We start from the raw sequence: 22,655 nt of genomic DNA, 5'->3' as shown, positions 1-22,655 counted from the left end.
GGCCAGACCGACACTGCCTATCATTCTGATCGCTTTTGCTGTTCCCCTGCTGTAAATGCCCTTCCCCGTGTCACATCAGAGTTGAATCACATTCAACCTTTAAGGGATGACTTAAGTATTACTTCCGTTCTAAGTTCTGCCAACATAGGTCCTTGTCCTGCCTCTGACTTTATGGTCAGTGGATAAGTCAATTAACACAGTTGGATAAGTATAATTAGAGGGTTGTGGGCAGGTGCTGAAGACAGAGCTCATAGCAGAGTGTTTGCACCATGACTTCATTTATTGATTTTTAAGATTTTATTTATTTATTTTTAGAGAGAGGCAGAGAGCAAGAGAGTGAGCAGAGGAGGGGCAGAGAGAGAGAGGGGAGGGGATCTCAAGCAGGCTCCGCACTGTCAGTGCAGAGCCTGACTCAGGGCTCCATCTCATGAACCGTGAGATCGTGAGCTGAGCTGAAATCAAGAGTTGGATGCTCAACTGACTGAACCACCCAGGCGCCCCTACACCATGACGTTACTTGAATATATTCGTCTTAACCGTAAGTCTGCATATGAGGCTATGCGATATGACCATTACTTTATAGGTTGTTAATGTGTGAAGTCAAGACACATATTTGAGGTGTCCTTGAAGAGCTCTTATCCCTTCCAAATTTCTTGGATGCTTTAAGAGGAAGAAGCATAGCAAGGCATCTCTACCTTTGTTTCTTTTTTCTGCCTGACCCAGGCCTGGGTGGCTAGTGGTTGACAAACCACAGGATGGTAGTTTCTCCTGTCCATGGACAAGGATACTCACCAGGTGAGAATCCAGAACCTGGGAGAAAAGCGAAGAATCCACATACATATTGATTGCAAAGAGTGATGTTCACTCGCAGCAACATTATAGAATGATATTGTGTGAGGCAAACTCATGTACTGACTTCTGAGGTTGTGAAACACTCTGCAGGGATTGGGTGCCAGTGTTAGGATTGCTGTATTAATTAGTACTTATCCTCGGCTATTTCTGCAATGTCATAATCAATATTCGTAGCAAAGGAAAGAATCGTAACTTGACAGAATAGAATGTTCTAGCGTCCAGTTTCCTGGGCAGTGAAACAGGTCATCTGTCTTTCCTCTGGCTCCTCTGGTTTTTCCCCCTGCACACAGGGCTTCAGTGTGCAAAACCAGGAGTGTTCCGAAACGCTAATGTCTATTTTCTCTGTGAGTACTAAGAAAAATATTTACAAATTTGGTTTGCATTATATATATTGTTCTTTTATTCATGAAAGATTTAAAACCTAAATAAACTAAATTAAAAAATGCTACTTCGTACTCGGCAATATTTAGGTCTAGAAGTGGTCACGATTGTGAACGTTATGCGGGCTTCGAACTTTAAACGTTAATTTGGCCTCTACCGTGAACGCCATCTGGATGCCTTGAGAAAGAACAGGTGATACACATACTACCTGGGTGACTCTGTGTGTTTGGTGTGGCACATTGAAGGGTGACTGCTCTCGGAGGAATTTGGCCACATATACAGCTCTCTCTGCTAGTATTTACGTGATTTTTGGGTAACGTTACTGATGGGAGTAGATGCTCAAATGATTCCTGGAGTCGCATAACAGCAGAACCCACCTTTGACATCGTCTCTCGAGTGTGTTTGGGGGCATGGGTTGTGGTGTTGAAGGCTTTGGAATGACTCCCCAGAGGGACAAATCGAGCACTGATTTTCAGTATGGTCCCTAATTCTATGATTAGAGGTACGGCAGAGGGAAAAGTTGGTTATTTTCTTAATCTTCTTGGCTTTGGGAGAAAAGTCATTTACTTTTTGTTTTTAGCATAGAGGATGAAAAGAAAGAGAGACACTTGGTGGTTAGACAGCTGGGTCACCAAAGTGAAATGGAACGTGCAGCAGTCAGATCTGATTCACTGTCCGGGCCTGCCTGGTGTAGACCTTTCTGTCCAAGCTGACAAAAACAAATGAATAAAAATTAATATATGTATTTTCTCTCTCTCTCCCTCCCTCTCTCTCTCTCTCTCTCTCTATCCCCCCCTGTCATAGTGGAAATGCAGAGAATGAATGTGGCCTAGGGTTTTCAAAAATAGACCTATTGAAAGAAGTAAGATGAGGCTTCAGAGGCCCAAATTTGGATGGGCGAAAAGTAGGAGGTAAAAACCATCTTTTGGAAACTTGACTGAAACGTTCTTGGGAGTATGCATGGAACTTACTTAAAAAGAGAATGAAGGGTAACCTGGGTGGCTCAGTCGGTTGAGTGTCCGACTTCGGCTCGGGTCATGATCTCACAGTTTGTGGGTTCGAGCCCCGCGTTGGGCTCTGTGCTGACAGCTCAGAGCCTGGAGCCTGCTTCGGATTCTGTGTCCCTCTCTCTTTGCTCCTCCCCCACTCATGCTCTGTCTCTCTCTCAAAAATAAATAAACATTAAAAAAAATTTTTTTAAGGGGCGCCTGGGTGGCGCAGTCGGTTAAGCGTCCGACTTCAACCAGGTCACGATCTCGCGGTCCGGGAGTTCGAGCCCCGAGTCAGGCTCTGGGCTGATGGCTGATGGCTCAGAGCCTGGAGCCTGTTTCTGATTCTGTGTCTCCCTCTCTCTCTCTGCCCCTCCCCCATTCATGCTCTGTCTCTGTCCCAAAAATAAATAAACGTTGAAAAAAAAAATTTTTTTTAAAAAAATTTTTTTTAAAAGTAAACATTTAAGAATAAATAAAAATACATATATACATACATATATACATACACATTTTAAAAAAAGAGAGAGAATGAGTCTTTTCAATCAAGATACATATCTCCCCTGGACAGACATCTCTTCTATGCACAGCTTTATGTGCCATTAATGATATAACTTTAGAACTTCAGAATATATGTGTGGTATATAAAAAGGGAGTTTTAAAATTCCTCCCTACCTTGTCCCATGACAATATTGGTTATTTCATGTGATAAACGAAAAGTAAAATAACATACTTTTAAAAACCTATGATGCCCCCCCCCCCGCAAACCTTACTTCTTCCACTAATTTCGAAAGACATTTCAAAATCCCTCTTATTAAATTATTGCTGTTACTCAGACAGAAGAACCAGAAGCGTGTGGTGGGTCGGAGTAGTCAGGGGAATGCGCAGCGGGTTCTGGAAACGTGCTGTTCCAAGTCTGTCCTGACCCTGCCATGGGCTTCATTGTTCGTTGGTGGTAAAGATTTATGACCTCTCTGGGGGTCGTTTCCTCATCCACAAGATGAGAAGCCTTGAACGCTGAATGAGAGAGTTCTATGTGATGATTTGCCTCATGCGTGAGTCTTGTAGCTGTTTGCCTCAGGAAAGGATCAGGGGCTCCCACCTAAAATTCCATTTTCCACTGCTTCATAGTTCTGTTAGCTAGTCTGACCTAATTCTCTGTTTCCAGCTTTCATCGTCACGAGTCCATTAGCATATTCAATTTCTCATATTATTTATAACCCTACATTATTATTTTTATAATCCTTACAAGCTCCAGTGCCTCTCAGTACCATCACGAAATAGATTTTCTCCATTGCCCAGTGGTTTCTTCAATTATTCTTTGTTACGTATAAAAGCATTCACATACTCTCCTATGATTTATCTTTTTACGACCCTCACAAAGCATTTCTGGTTCTGGTTTTTGTTTAGGTTTGTAGTGGCGTTGCTTGAGTCTGAAGGCTTCTGGATTGACCCAGAATCTTGCTTTATTCTTCTTGTTGCCTGGTCTGTGGGGCTTCTCTTGTAAAACCTTATCTACAAAATCCGTAACAGGGATCTTTTGATTCTGCTGAATCAACTCTAACTTCAGTCCTTGTGTCCTGAAATGAGACTGTCTCCTCTTCATGTAACCCCCAGTTTCTACCACTGACTTCACTGAGCTAAATCAGGACATGCTTGCCTGGCATTCACAACAGAGAAAAATCTATGACACTTACGCCATTTGCCTGGCATGAAGTTGTTCCTGAAAGATGAACTTATTTTGCATTGATCAGCTTTCCCTTCCCCAGTCTACCTTTCTTTAAGGCAGGGTTGAAGTGCTATATATCATATATATATTTTATATATATTTTGAAAGAGAGAGAGGGAGAGAGAGAAGCGGGGGAAGGGCAGGGAGAGAGGGGGACAGGATCCGAAGCAGGCTCTGTGTTGACAGCAGAAAGCCCAATGTGGGACTCTAACTCATGAGTCGTGAGATCATGACCTGAGCTGAAATCAGATGCTTAACCAGCTGAGCCACCCAGGCTCCCCGACACATATATTTTTTAAAGCCATTTCATTTGTCAAATTCTGTGCTAGAGTGAGTTATGCCCCTATGTTAAAATGTCCTTGTGATGTCACCAATATCACCATTCGTACTGTTCACACTTACCTCTATGATTGAAATCGGCTTGATAAATTAATGATGTTTAAAAGATGAGCAATTTCATTTTCTAGTGCCAGAAGGGATCTTCAGGAAATCTGAGAATTGGGAGAAAGGTAGGAAGGGCACCACGGACCTCCTTCCATTCAGGAAAGGCATATCCTTAAAGTCTCAGACCAGGACTGATCAGTTGATTTCTTCAGACTGAAAGCTCTGTCTTTGATGAGCTAAAGCTCCCTTGTGCACCCTAACAATTCAGTTATTTTAAGTAGGCATGGATTCATTTGACTGATGTTTTCTGCTGTTGGAGAAGACTTTTTTTTTTTATTAAGGAGCATTTTCTGGGGCGCCTGGGTGGCGCAGTCGGTTAAGCGTCCGACTTCAGCCAGGTCACGATCTCGCGGTCCGGGAGTTCGAGCCCCGCGTCGGGCTCTGGGCGGATGGCTCGGAGCCTGGAGCCTGTTTCCGGTTCCGTGTCTCCCTCTCTCTCTGCCCCTCCCCCGTTCATGCTCTGTCTCTCTCTGTCCCAAAAATAAATAAATGTTGAAAAAAAAATTGTTAAGAAGGATTTTCCCACAAGCAAGTTGATGTCAAGTAGGCTCGGATATATTTGGAATCCGCGAGTGTGAAAAGCAGGACAAACCACCTGCTTGTTTTGATGCGAAGACAAACTCTAGTTTTCTTCCAGCCGGGCCTGCACTGGCCTTTGATACAAGACTACCTGCCTTTGCCTGCAGACTCAGCCTTTTAGGGGTTCAGGAAAGTGAGTATCTCATTGAGACTTTGAGAGACGTTATTTTTCCAGATCTGTGATGCATTCAAGGCAGCCAGGCTTTTAGGAAGGACTCCTTTTGGTCCTCCCAGCACTTCGTCCCCCACCCCCCGCCCCCACCTCACCCTGGCCCCAACTCTTTCTGTGGAAAGGCAGAATTAAAACTTTGCTAGAGAAGAAAGCGATCTAATATGTGCTAAAGAGTATTTATGACCTCCAGTACACTCTATCTTTCAGAACAACAATAAAAGCATAGGAAGACCCAAATCCTGCCAGGGTTTTAAAAATTACATTTCATTCATACCCAGGTATAACCTCCCATCATAAATCCTGAAAAATGTGGAGGAAGACACTGACAGGCCATTCTAGTGCATAATGAGGGATGCAGATTTCAGTGCCCGGGACTGATGTTTATGTATGTGATTACTTGGAAGAGGTTTTATTTAATGCACCAGGTCTTTAAATTGGCTCTGTTTTAAATATAATCATAGGAGCTACATTTTATTGTATGCATGCCAGGCAGTTTATAAAGGGTAATTCTAATCCCCCCAATTCTATAAGGTAAGTTTTATTCTTCCTGCTTTACCTGTGGGGAGACGAACGCTTAGAAACTTTAAGACCTCGCTCAAGGTCATAGCCAGTAAGTAGCTTGCCACCTTGGACCGTTCAGATGCAGAGCCCATATTCTTTCTTCTACATGTTTTTTCCTTATACCTTCGGCTCATCTTTGGCGAGGATTTTCTGATTTTTCAAGCACCTGTTTGTTTTGCCTTTTTGTATATGCGGGTGTTTGTGTTTATCCGGGCCTGTGGAGTAACATATGGGAGCTAAAAGAATCTTCTCCCATCCTCCAATATTATAGTTCTATGAACCACAGAACCTCACCGAAATCCTATTGAATCTGATTCAAAATGGAACTAGAGAAATGATAGAGAAAGTAGAGCTGATAAATTTATTGAAACTCACTCTTTTTTATTTTATTTATTTATTTATTTTTTTAAATTTTTTTTTCAACGTTTATTTATTTTTGGGACAGAGAGAGACAGAGCATGAACGGGGGAGGGGCAGAGAGAGAGGAAGACACAGAATCGGAAACAGGCTCCAGGCTCTGAGCCATCAGCCCAGAGCCCGACGCGGGGCTCGAACTCCCGGACCGCGAGATCGTGACCTGGCTGAAGTCGGACGCTTAACCGACTGCGCCACCCAGGCGCCCCAAAACTCACTCTTTTTTAAATAAACACTGCCGGGCTCGTATGCTAGATTAGTGGTTAATTTTGTGCCGATTACGATTCTGAATGATTTCAATGATTGCTGCTACTCTATTAAAAATCCCCCTTTACAGTCGAAGACCTAATAAAGAAGAAACCATGGTCTCTTTGTTGTGTTCCTGGGAAGTGTATGTGAAGGCATAATCCCAGATGGGATAGTTCTGTGTACACACGACCACTATGTGAGACCAACTTTGCCATCAGACCCATTTCGTCCACACGCTTTCTGAACCAACATCAGCATTTATGAGCAGCTCTTCAAATCTCTTTTTCACGTGCATAGCATTTCAGTGCAGTTTGGCTGAAACACTGCGTGGAATGTTCCTTCATACTCATTTCCCTAAAGCAGGAAGGCAGTTGGCAAGTGACAAGTCATTTTTCTGTCAAACATACGACTGTTCCAGGTACAGTATAGAAGACACAGATGGCTTGTTTACCAGTGGCCTTGGGCCATGGCCCAGGCACCCATCAAGCAGGAGACAGAGCTAGAAACACAAAATCTTTTATACCCCTGTAAAAATCTGTATGCTTTGACACCAACCTTCAAGCAAGTGGTGATCCATAACCCAGCAAGAGGTTATGGCACCACCAGCCTCTGGCCACTTGCCCACAGTGTTTCCCTCTTCTGTCCTCACAGACTTCTTCATCCGGATTCTGGCCTCAGGCTCACATGTTGTGCCTGCGGGAAACCCTCTGGTCTGCCCATGCTGCACTGAGCCCTGAGCCAGTGCCGACTGGGGTTCCCACACGCTTGAGCCCAACCCAAGTCCTAGGCCAGCTCTGACACCTCCTAGCCGTGTGACCTTGGGCTCAGCTTCCTTCCTGGTAAAGGAGGATCCTCGCTCTGCGTGCCAATCTCCCGTGGTTGATGGGGTCAGAGGTGGGGGAGCATTAGAGCTTCGCACCCACATGAGCTCATTTCAGATGTGCCCCAAAGCCCTTGGCCTCTTTGCACAAACTTCCCTTTGCCTCTTAAATGAGACTTCGTCCTCTGATCTTGACCTCAAGGTGACAAGGGCATCTTTAATTTGGACTCGCCATCCTGCAGGGATGTGCTGGTATGACACGCCCACCTCTGAGAGCCACAGCCCCAGGACAAGCACCAGTACCCTGTCCGGGGGCACCTGCTCCTCCCTTCTTTTGAGACGTAGCTGGAAACCCCCCTCCACGGAGCCGTGCCTGACTTCATTGCAAACGGGCGCCTGGCACAGTCCCGTCTGGGCTCCTCGCCGACCTGGGCACCGACACAGGCTGCCCTCACCTGCCTGGATCACTCGTTGTCCTCATGGCTTCTCAGTCCTGAATTTAGGGGCTTTTGTTCCTTTTCAGGCCCCCAGGTACTTTATTCCTTGTAAGACTATCGCAGTGCGGACTAAATACTTACTCTGTAATCATAGTTTAATGTCTGTCATCTCTTTTCACTGCCAGTGCCACAGACTGTGTGTTTGTGTCCCCCTAAAATCCATGTGCCAAAGCCCTGACTCCTAATGTGACGGTGGAGGTGGAGCCTTTGGGAAGTGATGGGTTTAGATGAGGTCATGAGGGTAGGGTCCCCCACCCCCATGGGATTAATGTCTTTATGGAGAAGAGGAAGAGACCAGAGCTCTCTTTCCACCATGTAAGGCTTAGCAAGACCACATCTGTGAGTCCGGAGGAAGGCTGTCACCAGAACCTGACCTTGCTGGCACCCTCATCTCAGACTTCCAGCCCTCCCCCCCTGCAGAACTGGGAGAAATAAATATTTGTTGTTGAAGTCACCCAGTCTACGGTGATTTGTTATAAGCAGCCCACACTGCCAAAGTCTGACAGGGATCCTGCCTTTTTCCTCATGTCTGTGTCCCCAGGACCCAGCACAGTGCCCGGTGCAGGGTATTCGCTCCATAAATAGCTGACACGTGAACTTGGAAGTGTCCTGCCTCTCATCCGTCCCTGTCACGCTCGCCTTCCGCTGTCCCTTATCCCTTGCACTTCCTCAGGTATTTAGTATTTTCACTTACATTTCTGCACAAGGCACAGTCTCCTACGTGTTTGGTTCATTTACAGAAGTCGATGTACAGGTACTCTTTTCCATCAAACCTGCCGAAACTTGAACATCTAAATTAGCGTATCAGCCTTGAGAGGCTGTGAACTCCCCGCAGCCGTGCACAGGGCGTGTAAAATATTCTCTTTGGGAGTTATCTTCAGTGTTCGAGGCATACGTTTTTGTTAACTCTCTCAATCGCGAGATATCTTTACCCATAGAGAGGTAATTTTGAGGGTGTCAGAAAAGCACAAACTCATTCCAGTTTAAGCTCGGAGAGTAAGCCAGGGGCTCAAGCTTGAAAATACCATTTAGGGTAAAAACGTGGCATGAGGTAGGACTGTTATGTTGTGGAATGAGCACCAGTGACCTAGGTCTATTCTTAACCCTTCCTTGCTAATCAGCCTTCTGTCTTGGCCTCATTACTCGACCTCTTTTGAATTCAGTTGTGTCCTCTGTAGATTGAGGGGTTGGACCGTATATCTGTGGTGATTTTCCTGTTCTGAAATCGTATGATGTGTGTGGTGTGTGTGTGTGTGCGTGCATGCTCGCGCGTGTGTGTAATGGGGTGTGACCCATACTGTTGGCCCTGATAACAAAGCCAAAGAGAAATTCCAGACTTAGAGCAATGGCAGTTTGGTCGGACTGAAGCCCTTTGTCAAAGGCAGCACTCCATTTGATTGATGTTCTGTGTGTTTGTTAAGTGAAACAGTGCGTCAAAACTTTACCAGTCCAGAAATACTTTGAAAATGCTGAGGTTTTTATGGCACACTGGTAAACTGGTGAGGATGGGGGGAGGGGGTATCTATATGAGGTATGATGAAAACACTTGTTATGTTTTCTTTTTAATTGTATAATTGTTAGAAAAACAAGATACAAAATACTAGGGAAGATCTTACATCTGGAAGTCATGGGAAACTTACAAAGAGAAATGTTTCGAATTTATCCCTGAGAGTGACGAGCCTTTTACAAGACTTCATCCAAATCCCCGTTATAGGCTTTTTGATGAAAATTTCTTCAACTCCTTGAGAATTACCACTGACAAGAAACTTTATTTACATAAAGAGGTGGTTTTTATTTTTTTAAAAAAATTTTAATGTTTATTTATTTTTGAGAGAGAGAGAGAGCGAGTTGGGGAGGGGCAGAGAGAGAGAGGGAGACACAGAATCCGAAACAGGCTCCAGGCTCTGAGCTGTCAGCACCAGAGCCTGATGCGGGGCTCGAACCCAGGAACCACGAGATCATGACCGGAACTGAAGTCAGATGCCTGAACGACTGAGCCACCCAGGTGTCCCAAGAGGTGATTTTTAAAATGTAAAACCATTTTAACAGCTGTACTAATCCCCTATTGCTGCCGTGATAATTTGCCACAAATTTAGTAGCTTAACACAACACAAATTCATGATCTTACAGTTCATCTAGAATGGGTTCTAATGGGCTCAAATCAAGGTGTTGGCAGGGTGGCATTCCTTCTGAAGATGCTGGGGAAGGTCTATTCCCTGCCTTTTCCAGCTTCTAGAGGCCGCCTACATTCCTTGACTCGTGGCCTCTCCACCTGTCTTCAAAGCACATTCCACCAACCTCTAATCATCATGCCTGCGTCGACTCTGGCCCTCCTGACTCTTATGATTATATTGGGCCCACCCACATCATCAGGGATAAGCTTCTCACCTCAGGATCCCTAACTTGATCACATCTGCAAAGTCCCTTTTGCCGTGTAAAGTCACATATCCACACATTCCAGGGATTAGGATGTGGATAACCTTGTGGTGGGGGCGGGGGGAGGCCTTGTTCAGCCTACCACACTACCCTTCACAAAATTTGCATCAATTGAAGTTTTATCTAAGGAATCAAGCAGAGCTTCCTTTTCGATAGTTGACAAATACAACGTTGGCATTTTTTGCAATAATGAGAATGGATTTCTAACCCAAGCTAACTCTTTGTATCAAGTATTTCAAAATAATGATGACTGCAGAAGGCTCGTGCCCTCACAGCGTACCGTCCTGTGGCTAGTCAGCACCCACTAAAATAGAACATCAGCTAGAAATGGACCCGAGTTTCTGAGTTGCCCCTGGAATCTGGGCCCCACCTAACTTGCCCCCTCCCCCCTCTCCTACCCATTGCAGTGCTGGTTCCTTGGACTCCCAGGATATTAAGTTCTTCCACAGTCTGCAGACCCCTTGCCCTTGGGTGAGGTGGGGGGAGTGACGTTCAGTCAGAGGTCCTGTCTAGCTGGTGAGTGCCAGATGTTGTTAGCTCAGACCCTCCTCTGCCTTGGCCACCCCTGGGTGGCCTCAGACTGCCCAGCCTGAGCTGCCCTTGGAGCCAGAAGGCTCAATACCTCAAAGCACGCTGTGGTCCCCAGCCTGGAGTCTCTGAGCAAGGCAGGGAGGCAGGCAGCTGTGGTCAAGTCCAGGATCCCATGCTGATTAGCCGTGCAGCATTGTGCATGGTCGCCTTCACCTTCCTGAGCCTCGGCTTCCTTTGCTGTAAAGTGGAGGTAACGGGATGGTTGTCATAGGAACTCAACAGGGTGAGGTCTGGAGGATACTTAGCACGGTGCTTAGATCGGTGTCGGTGCTAACCATCAGTGACAATAATGCAGATGCTGATTGATTCAGCCTCGTTTTGTTTCTCTCTTAAATTGGCTACATCCTGCTTGTCTTCCACCATAGTTATCAAGAGTGCTTTGTGCAGCAAGCATGTAATGGGAAATGTCCGTTCTCATGGTGGCTACTTCTTACGGAAGAAAACTTAACCTGGCAGCTCGTTTGAGCCTTGCCCTGTGCAGGGCTTGGGGCTGCTGTGTTAATGGGGGTGTTAGAGTTACACAGGTAGGATCAGTTGACTATAGTAATTACGTTGGGAGGAAAATCTAATGGGACGAAACAGAAACCTAGGTGATTCTATCTCTCTTTGACACGCCATGCCTACCTGGATGAGGTCATATATGATTATGATGAATCCCTGAGCTAATTTGGCAATAAATTCGTATTTATATTTAGGTTGTTATTTTAGCAGTAGTGTACTGATCATTTGATCCTGAAGGTTATTTCCTTCTACAAATGTGCCCTTGACATCCTAAAATGTATATTCAGGTTTAATGAAGAAAAAAAAAAAAAAGAGATGCACTATAAAACAAAACAGTGCTTTTGAGCCCGAAATACAAAGAGGGGAGCGTTCATTTTCTTTTAAAATTCATTAGAAATGGAAACCACTTTCTAAATTGTACTTGATGGCAGTTTCATTTGAATATGTTTTTCAGTGTCTGGAATGCCCTTTTTTATCACTTAGCATCAAGAAAGTATTTTCAGGATGTTTCTGCTTTTGTTAACTGGTTGGATAAACACTTAAGATTTTTTTCTAAGAGGCATTTTTATCGATGTATTCCAGTATTGATAGTTAATAAAGCCATTTGTTTTAATTCAGTGGAAAATAATTGCATTAAAGCTTAAATAAAGCTGTGCAAGCAATTTTCCTCCATTACAGTGTCTTTGGGGCCGCGTTAATTATAATAAATGGAGCTATTGGAGACGTTTACTCAGCACACAAACTCCTCATTGTTAACCACGGCTGGTGTGTGCTAACAGCTGCCTCTTAGAGAAACGTAACCCATAGTTAATGGTGGAAAGTGTGGCATTAACATAATTTTTTGGCAAGGACAAAGCTAAGTTGCAGTGTTGCCTTTAACAGTGACTCCTTCATTAACAGTGTCTTATCAGAGGCCCAGACTCCGGGGTGGGGGGGGGCGGGGAGATGATTGTGTTGTAGGTAACCAGAACCCCGTGTGAAATGGCTGTTTCTAAATAAAACAGGAAAGGATTTCAGTTGCTTATGAGTGTGATTTTTTAAAGGGGGCTGAAGAAAGACTCTGAAAAGCATTGCTGGTGTTTGATCAAAATTGACGGAGTGTACAGGCGGCTCTTTTGACATTGACACTGATGCATATTATGGTTTCCATAAGAGGGATTAGAATTAAAGCGTTTTTATTCTTCAGGGACCCATTCAGACAAAAATAGATTTGCTAATGCGAGACTTAGGAGTCCAGAATAACTTCTGTGCCGGGAAGGTTCTGTAAATGCATTTGCACGTCGCTAAAGGTGTTTTTGTCAAGCTATTGGGGAGAATTTTTTGTATCTTTTTGAAGACCGATCAAAGATAGAATCAGAAAGTAATAGAAACTGTCAAATAATGATCTCATATTAATATTCATCCTTAAACCTGACCCCTGACCTCAGGATTCTCTTGGATTTCCTCAATAATAAATACAATTATCAAATTGATTATAGATGATAAAATCAGATAATATAAGCTGAGGAAGCTACCATTCGTTAAGCACTTACTATCTATATGCCAGGCAGGCAGTGTGCTCAATGCTTTATATATGTCTTGTTCCTTCTCATAAGAATCCTGTCGCTGCTACTGTTAATATCCTCATCTTGCAAATGAGGCCATTAAGCCTCATGGAAATTAAGTGCTGATTCCAAGGCCATTCAATGAGTATATGATAGGACTGAGATTTGAACCCAGGTCTTTTGTTCTGCTGCCTGTCATATTCCTTCTATCACCCCCGGGCTACCCTTGTCACCAGTGACAGTCAGTGCTATAAGCCGTATCTCCCCGAATCCATTCAGTGATGACCCTGGGGCTCCTTTCCTCTCTCTCTCTCTCTCTCTCTCTCTCTCTCTCTCTCTCTCACATAAGAGTGACTGTTGCTATTTATAATACATGGCTCATTCTGTTCAATAGTTCTTCACATCAGTGCTTCTAGCAGTTTCTCCTCTATCAGCTGTGTTCACAGTCTCTGTTGGATTCACTTGGGTGCCGCATCGAGCCTCTCTGCTGACCAGGTTCGCTCACCTCCTCTCCACTCCAGGCCCACAGCCTGCCGAGACAGGCAGGCACCTCACTGGGCTGGGACCAGGCTGTGCATCTGCTACAGATTTTCTGGAAGCTTCCTCCTTTCAGATCCTTGTGGTCCCTTAAAGCGTTTGTAGGGATCGCCTATGAGTGTCTCCAGGACTGATAGAATACCCTCTGGTTGTTTAAGTCGAGTAGGATCTGGAGAAACCCTGGGGATGGAGATTTATGCTTTTACTTCCCCTTTTACCTTGAAACAAGAGGTTCACCGGGACAACATGTGCTAAGCATTGCTTGCAGGAACAATATGTCAAACTATAAGCTCTGAAAATTATTTTTGGAAAGACTTGTGAAGACCCACAAAATTGGGCAACCCATGTGGCTTAGGGGGTCAGCTCTCCCCCTGCCCAGTGGTGTCTATGCCAGTCCTCGGGCAGCCTGTGAGCTGGCCCTCTTCAGGTTTGTTATGTACCCCAACGGGGAGCTGCCCGGTGGTCTTCTGGAGTCTGGGAGTCCTTCTGTGACCATCAGCTCTCTACCAACATTCCCCTTTGACGTGATACCCATGTTGCACAGTCTCTCACCAGAGATGATGGGAGTGACCCATGATTCACATCAGCCTGGATTTGGTCTGTTATTTTTTTTATTTCTGGAAAATGCGATTCAGCCTGAATTCTGCAGTCCATTAATTGTTTTTTGTAACTCAGTGATTCTCAACCCTGGCGAAGCATTAGGATGCCCTGAAGAACTTTAGGAAATACTAAAAGCTAAATGACTTGTCCCCAAATTAAATTGGATGAGCTAGGGTTGGGGCTTGGCATCCACATTCTCAAAAAGCATTGCAGGCAAGTGGACTATGCAGTGAGGGGTCGAAAACTAGTGAGACAGAGGATGGAGAGACGTTGGAGGAGGGATTTTCGCTACTACGAGGACCCCTGGTCATACAATTAGTATTGTTAGCAGTGCAATGAGTATTGCCAACAAACATACTAGGCGCTTACTGTGTGCGGGGAGTGTTCTAGGCATTTTTTTATAGAATGAAATTACCTTTGCATACTCCTTATAATAACTTAGGAGCTTGTTTCACTTTTACAGATGTGTATATGGAAGACTTTGAGGAGACAAAGCATTTTATTCAGAGCTGAATGATGCTTCTTGGGGATATTCTCTATTAAACAGTGAGACGAAACCTTTTTGCGTAGGTATACATTGTATCTGGTTGTTCACGTCATTTCCCTTATCATGGGAGACTTGGATGGCTCTTGTATGGTCAACGTGCCTTGGCTCTGCCACCGGAGACTGGCTATGAGATAGTAATCGGTTGAGAAGCTTCGGATTCCAGGTCACATCTCCTGGCCTCCTGATTTTTCGTACTAACGTCACACAAGTGTCCTGAAATGCATCTTTACTGCAAATAACTTGTATGATAGCAGAGATAGGTAGACTTTACTAGCATACTGCCCTGCAAAGACCCCAGTCATACACTTACTCTGTAGTAAGTATGCAGACTGTAACTCCCATGTACTTGGATTTAACACCTCTGCACCTTTGCACGCGATCTCTCATGTTATATTTGCCACTTCCTGGGGAGGTGTCCAATATGAAGGGCTAGATGGCTAGGGTGAGATTGAGGACATGGTATAATTTCGCTGGTTGCAAAGTCTGAGATCACTTGCTTTCTAGTCAGGGCATTTTAAAAACCATTAAACCATGAGTGTTTTGTTGGTGTTGGTTTTGATGTATAGTTCTCTAGGTTTTAATCCGTGTACAGAGCTACGTAAGCATGACCTCCATCAGGCTATAGACCAGCCACATGGAGTTAGAATGCCTGGAGTGTTGCTGCAAATAGTCCCTACCGTGTCCTCTCCGTACCTCAGCAGCCTGGACAAGCTTGACTTTCTGTAAGAGTTTTAGCTCGATGCCAGCCTGAGCTAGCAATTTCTTGGCAGTTTGGAGACAGGCCTTTCTGAAAAATTTGACCGGTGATAGGAGTGGAAACATGTGGGGTGTGCCTTTCCTTTTTTTCTACATTGACTGAGTATCGTAACCCTCGATCCTCAAAGAAAAGACTTAAGACAGGAGGCTGGAGTCCAAGATGTAAAGATGTGAGTTGCTTTCTGGAAAGAAATGAGATGATATGCCCTTATAGGCCTCCATAAATAAGAGATACTGCCTCATAGGGTGCTGCAGCCTGGGGTCAGAAACTGGGGGTTCCCAGGGCAGGTGGAAGTGGGTGGCAAGGGAGCCCTTGTCCTCTCTCCTGGCTCTAGATCATTCATCAGCCCTCCTCTGCCTTTTCCTTCTGAATTTGCAGCTTGAGCTCTAAGCCCAAAGGCCTGGAGGGCTTTAGTCTGATTTCCTTCCCCACCTGGCACCCTCTACTGAGTCCCCCACGAGGCAGAGTGACCAGAAGTTCCTCCGGTGCCCGGGAGCCCATTCAGAGAGGCTTACTTTGATAACAGGGCTCCTCCTTTGATCTCCACAGCCAATAAGTTACCAACATCAGGTTTGAAGATTCTGACAGTTTTGTTTACTTTGTGCTATGAAAGCATAAGATCATAGGATGGAAAGTTCTACCTATATATCTGATAAAAAATATGGCTATGCCCTAGGAGAATAAAAACTTGCTGTCTCCAAGTAAGGAAATGTGTGTAGCTTTTCTTTGCCCTTCCTGTACCTCTGCTACAAGCCCAAACATTTACAGCCTCTGTGTTCTAATAAACCTACCAACAATGGGCACTCAGGGATCTGCTGATGGAGAGAACAACAGGGTCCGGGGCACGCATGTCAACACTGGTCAGCCCCGTTCCTTCCTCTGTGCAGAAGGAAAGAAGTGAAGTCTTCTATAAGGGAGCCAGGGAGAAGGGGAGACAGGAAGGAAGAATGGGAGAAGGAAGAAAGGAAGGATATCTGAGCTAAGTCTCAATGATGGTGGTGGGGAAGAGTTTTTCTGGCAGAGGAAAGAACTGGCTGTAAAGGTCCCTAGCTGCCGACAGGTTGGTGTGTTTTGGGGCAGAGTTCTAGAAGGCTGTTGTGGCTGGCGGTGGGTGTGGCTGGAGGGCAGGGCCTGGCTCCTGTTGAAGTATAGACCATGGTAAAGAGTGGATTATTTCATTCTTAGAGAAAATAGGTTTTAAGCAGAGGGTTAACATGGCCTGGTGATAAGGTTAGAAGAGCCCTCTGGTTGCCATCTGGGTAGAGGAGAAAATTTGTAAGCAGTGAAAAGATGTAAGAGTTCTCCCAAATGGCCCAGAGGGGAAGTGATCAAAACATTACATTGAGTCATGTCTCGAAGGCTGAGCCAATGGGACTGGTGAGTGGGTTGGTACAGATTGGGTAAGGGGTAGAGATGGATCAAGGATGACTCTTGGGCTTTGGAGCCCAAGGGGAAGGATGTGTTGTATAACCAGATACAGAAGATAGGGAGGCAGCACCCTCCCCCCCCCCCCCCCCCCCCGGTGAAATTGCAACAAATAAAAGAGTTCTGTTTGGACTGGCAAAGTGCGAGGTGCCTATAGATGTCTAAGCCCGGGTGCTAAGGAGTGAGTCAAGGGGTAGCCGAGTCCGGGGTTTGAGGGAACAGTTGGCATTCAAGTCATCCATTTGTAGGAACTTTGTTTCTTTTGGAAACTTCTCCTGTTTCAAAACCATTAGTTGTTTGAGCTATCTTTGAACCCTGAGCTTGGTACCTGGACGACATGCAGACGTTTGTTGGGATTTCTCACATCCGTCCTGGGAAGACACATTCACATGAGGAGGTGACGAGAAGCTTCTGCAGCTATACCGACTGCATTATGTTGGAATAGCTCTGAATATTTCTCTAGACTTAGGCAGTCATTTTTCTGAATTCTTTCAAGCAGATCCTCTTTATTAAGTCAGATAGAGATCTCACTTCCTAGTTCTGTGTGTTCCCCGTGGAATGCAGCACAATAATTAAGATCAAACAAATCATTAATCATACTCACATTTCAAAGATTCCTGAAAATAACCCAACATGAACACGCCAGGTGTTTGTGCTTGCACGTCTTGTACATGAAAATCGGGCCCCGTTGTCCTTTTACTATGTACAACTAGCCAGTTAGAGTACAGTCACTGTGGACATCAAGTGGGTGACAGATCGAAAGACTACAGAGCAAAAGGGACAGCTGATACCCCAGTATGGAAGAAGGAAAAAAACCCTATAGCCCTAAACCCACTTATTTGCTATTTTTGGATAAGTTTTCCCATTTGAACTGTCTCTGTCTTAAGTTCTACTTCTCCTTTTTTTTTAAAATGTATTTATTCATTCATTCATTCATTCTCTACACCCAATGTGGGGCTTGATCTCTTGACCCCGAGATCAAGAGTCACATGCCCTTCTGACTGAGCCGGCCAGGCGCCCCTTACTTCTTTTTATTCCAATTTCCTAAGTCACTTTTGCATTCTTCTAAAAAAAAATCAGCTCTCATCTACTCCAACTGGGACACTTACTTTTTCCTTAAGCTACTGTTCTCTCTAGATATCCTTGTGTATCCAATATTTTTTTAAATTTTGTTGTGTTAGAAAGGCTGACTGTCTTCACTTTTTGTGAAGGTGATTTCCCCTGACTGACAAGCATTATCTCCTTGGAGGGGAGCCTTTGAATACACTGAGCGCATCATAGGCTACCCTACGGGCTCAGATGTATTGCTGGGTTGGTGTCTGGGTTACACGGTCAGTGCCCAGAGTATGTTGCTGGTGCTTGGGCTCTGCAAAAGCTGGTAGGTAGGTTTTTCAGACAGATGAGCAACAGATCCCCAAGCACCCTCTGGAAGAAACGATCTTCTGTCTTTCCTGCAGTGTCACAGGGTGTGACCCTGAGCAAATCTCTGGATTTCTCTGGGCTTCTGTTCCCTCCTCTGTAAGTGGGAATCAGTATAACCCACCTCCGAAATTTGAATTAAGTGAATAGGTGGGAAGCACTTAGCAGGTACCTGCTGCATAAAGGGAACTCTGGGACCTTTAGTTCCCACCCTAACCAGTCTGAATCTATATTCATCAGGAAACGATAATCATGTACTCTGAAAAGTGGCTGTTCGTCAAGACAGATCAAGCTTCTGAAGCAAGCTAGACTGAAAAGATGAAGGGAAATTGACCATCAAGACGAAGTAGAGAAACAGTGCAGTGGTTCTCAAAGTATGGTTCCAGGACCTGCAGCGTCAGCATCACTTGGGAGCTTGTGCAATGCAGATTCTCAGAGTCACTGAATTGGAACCTCTGGGAGGGGACCCAGGCAATCTGTGTTTTAATAAGCTCTACAGACAGTTCTGATGCACACTGAGGTTTGAGAACCACTGGTCTAAAGCAAACTCAACAGATACGGGGTGAGGAATTGTGCTGCGTGTTTCTGTGTGTGTGTGTGTGTGTGTGTGTGTGTGTGCGCACCAACGTATGTACAACGTTTGTAACTGCTGAAAGTGTAATTGAGCATGGTCATGTCAACAAAATCCCACCAAACGGGCAACTAATGACCTATTTTTCTTTGGTAGAGTTGTCTAAATAGACATATATCTGGAATGTTTGTTTTCAATGACTGTGCACTAAATTCGCTTTGGTTTTAAAACTACTGATGCATCAACTTTCTTCTTTTTTTTTTTCCCCTAGGAAATTCCACTTACTTGGATGATCATGGGCCACCTCCTAGTAAGGTAAGGTCTTTGCTTATGGTTATACATCCCATTTCTCTTTTCTCAGTTCCTACAGCCTCCAACAACCCTAACCAGAGCCCTCCTGGCCATGAATTGTTTGCAAGAAAATAGTAGATGACAGATGTGAAGTTAATCTTTGATTTACAGTGAGGACAAAAAGGAAGCATATGAAGAGTGCCAAAATGGCGAGGGAGGAAGGGCCATTATTTTATCAACACTTGTAACTGTGCCAGGCGCTAGAGCCTTAGACTGACTTCAGATCTTTGGCGGCTTCTCCTGTTTGCTGCCCTGTTTGCCTCTGCATCCGTACTGGCCCGTGATCTGATGCCCACAGCCTGGCCTCCCCCTGCCTTTGGGCCTAGGGGCTACACTCATTTCTGCCCCTTTTCTCCCTGGGCTGCCTTAGTTGGGCTGCTCCATCAAAGGCTCAACCCCTTAGAACTGGCCTTCTCTTTCAGTGCCCTCTCAAGGCTGCCCTGGCCTGACTTGCGTGCCCACTTTTGTTTTCCTATATTAAGGGTCAGAATAGTCTGGTGACATGTTAGTGTAGTTCTCCGCCACTGTTTACTTTCTTGTACTCAATGAACACTAAATGTCAAGATACCAGAAAATGGGAAAAATAAAGATAGTCTTCGACCACTTAAGATGATAACCTGCAAAGTACAGTTTCAAGTACGTAGTAAGAGGATAATCATCCCCTAACCTTCGAGGCTGGAAATGTAGCCCAAGGTCGGCTTTTGAGCTTGTGGGATTTGAAAAAGAACCCTATTATTTTTAAGACCACGGGTTTTGGAACAGGGATCGCTGGATTCATCTCTGGTTTTGCCACTTTCAGTGTGCGACATTGGACAAATTACTTGGAGCCTCGGTTTTTTGATGTGCAAAGTGGGATTAACAATACTACCCACGGTAGAGGACATCTAAAAGGATCAAATGAGCTGATATAGGACATTCAGCACCTGGCCTGCGCTAAGCATTAAAATAAAGAGTGGCTGTTGTTAACTAGACTGGAGCCACATTAAGGTTATTGATGAATGGTACAGTAGTATTTATCACAGTTGTGACTGGCTCTACCACTTGGTCCCCTGCATATATATTGAGTGTCTGTGACACTGCACCATTGGGAATACAAATATGAAACAAGACAAGAGCAGCAGAACGCAATAGCCCAAGCCCTAGAGGAGCAAAAGGATATAGAAGTGAGACACCCTCTGAGGGTAAGAACCAGGATAGCTCATCTCAGTACCCTCACATCCCTGCAATAGCACGTTGTGACTGTTCATTAAATTTCACTGAATTGGACCAGGGAATCCAGAGCTGGAATCTGAATTAGGTCCTGGCTCCCAGCCCAGGTTCCTTCCACTAGGCCAGTGTTCCTAAACTTTAGCTTGGATCAGGGTTTCCTGGAGGCTTATTGAAACACAACTGCTGGACCCAGACCCCTGAGTGTCTGATTCTGTAGGTCGGGGGTAGGACCTGAGAACTTGCGTTTCGAACAAGCTCCTGGGTGATGCTGATGCTGCCGTTCTGGGGACCGTGTTTGAGAACCACTGCTTTAAAGGCCACGAATATGAAGAAAACAATTTCCCTGGACATTTTCTATGTTGTTTTCACTGCTGATAGCCTAGAAAGAGTAGTATGGCTTATTATATAAAGGCTATTTCTTAATATAATGGTGACTCACTATTATAACTCTACTTATAGTGAAAACAAATTTTCTTTGGTCAGTAACCTGCCTGGGAGGGCAAATAAGTGGAGGTGGGGGAGAAGAATTGTATGGATGGTCTGCTAGGTTCCTGCACCACTAACTACTTCTGTCCCAAGTGGGGCCAGTTGAATTCTCCCTACCTTCTCTGCTCTGCAGGAAAAGGGGTTTGGGGGGGGGGGGGGCGGGGTGGGGGGCTCTGTGGGATCCATCAGCTGTTTCTCTCAATGCCATGTTGGGACATTATTTTGGGTTTCAGGATTGATAAATGGGGCTTTACCTAATCAGGAGGCCCAGGCCCGCTTTATATAAACTTGCCTTCTTGAACTCAATCCTTGGTGACCACCTCATTAGTCTGCTTTGGGGCCTCACTCTTGCTAGGTTGGCCATCCTGCCTGCGTCTTCCCTACTATCCTTGATGCCTGGATTCTGCATCTGCTGGACCCTCTCCCCTTGCCCCTGTGGAGCTTTCCCTGGCTCTGCAGTCTCCCACCCCTGCCTTCTGGTCTTCACCCCTCTCCCCACCCCCAGCCCAAGCTCCCTGTGACACCCAGAAACCATCAGGTCATATCAGATCATTTGAGACCACTTTCAGAGTAAATCCGATTTTATAAACTCTATTCCAAGTTTGAAATTGTGACTATAATCTCCTTCAACCAGCAGAAGTTTGTACGAGGCCGATTCTCTTACTATAAATGTATTTTCATTATCCAGGAGTGGAGTGGCAAAAACGCTCTTGACTTTCGAAGCAGTAGCCAAAATAAGGAGAAGAATATAAAAATGAATAAAAATAATGTTGGTATGTTACCATCTTTTCATCCACACTCATTGCCGCTACCAGTGTGGAAATGAATCCCAGGAGTGAGGAGGTCAGACTTCCAGATAAAGGTCCTTCGAGTGTCCCCTGAGGTGGGGCCTTGGTTAGTAAGGGCTTGCAGACCAGGGGTATGGGGACGTGGTGGCATCCAGGTGAGAAGGACTTACACGTGTGTGGCCTCTAGAATGCACCCCCAGCCTGGCAGGGGAGAGCAAAACTGACTGCAGACCCACCATTTTCATATTTGTTTAGCATCCAGAAAGAACTTTTTGATGCCAAGATGGAAAGAGCTGTGATCTAGATAAAGTAAGATTTTTAAGTCCTGAAAATGTCCTGAGGTTTACGGGCGAGTTCTCGTTTGATGAAAAGTTCATTCCCCAAGTTTCACATTCCACAAGTAATAGCCATTTAGGGAATGGGGTGTATACCACACAGCACATGCAGGGCACGGGTCTCCCTTCTCTCCAGCGTATTCGTAAAAAAGAACCAAATGCCTCCGATTTTTTTGTTGTTGTTGTTGTTACTTGTTTTTAAAATCCACTTGAACCTCACAGCTCACCTCAGATTTTAATCTAAGTCATTATTTAAGGCAGATGTTAATCTTTTCTTCTAAGTCATTATTTAAGGCAGATGTTAATCTTTTCTTTTGTTAACCACTTATGACCACCAAGCAGAACACGTGGCTTCAGGTTAGAGCCCAGCGAAGAATGAGCACGTAGATCTCTAATGAGTGAATTGGAAAGATGTTCTCTTTTTTTTTTTAATTTTTAAAAATTTATTTATTTAAATTCAAGTTAGTTAACGTACAGTGTAGTATTGGTTTCAGGAGTAGAGCCCAGGGATTCATCAGTTCCGTAGAACACCCAGTGCTCAGCCCAACAAGTGCCCCCCTTAATGCCAATCATCCATTTAGCCCTCCCTCCCCCCACCTCCACTCAGCAATCCTCAGAAGGATATTCTTGAGAACAAAACAGGCATGCAACAGCCAGGGTAGTGTGATGTCACTTCTTTTAAAATTATATGTCTATGGGGGCACCTGGGTGGCTCTGTGATTTAAGTGCCTGGCTGTTGGTTTCAGCTCAGGTCATGATCTCATGGTTTGTGAGATTGAGCCCCACGTCAGGCCTTGCGTTGGCAGTGAGGAGCCTGTTTGGGATCCTCTCTCTCTCTCTCTCTCTCTCTCTCTCTCTGCCCCTCCCCTGC

At 45.0% G+C, this 22,655-nt stretch overlaps 1 protein-coding gene across 1 annotated transcript in view; it reads left to right on the top strand.

Annotated features, from left to right (window-relative positions):
• Positions 1-22,655, top strand: part of UST (uronyl 2-sulfotransferase) — a 304,894-nt gene that overhangs the window by 98,803 nt on the left and 183,436 nt on the right. The window contains exon 2 of the mRNA XM_040448924.1: positions 18,887-18,930. Within this exon, the coding sequence (XP_040304858.1) occupies positions 18,887-18,930 (44 nt within the window). The remainder of the gene's footprint in view (positions 1-18,886; positions 18,931-22,655) is intronic.

Source organism: Herpailurus yagouaroundi, unplaced genomic scaffold (assembly GCF_014898765.1).
Source record: "Herpailurus yagouaroundi ecotype Mexico unplaced genomic scaffold, PumYag 198, whole genome shotgun sequence".
NCBI lineage: Eukaryota > Metazoa > Chordata > Mammalia > Carnivora > Felidae > Herpailurus > Herpailurus yagouaroundi.
This window is presented reverse-complemented; position numbering and strand designations above follow the sequence as displayed.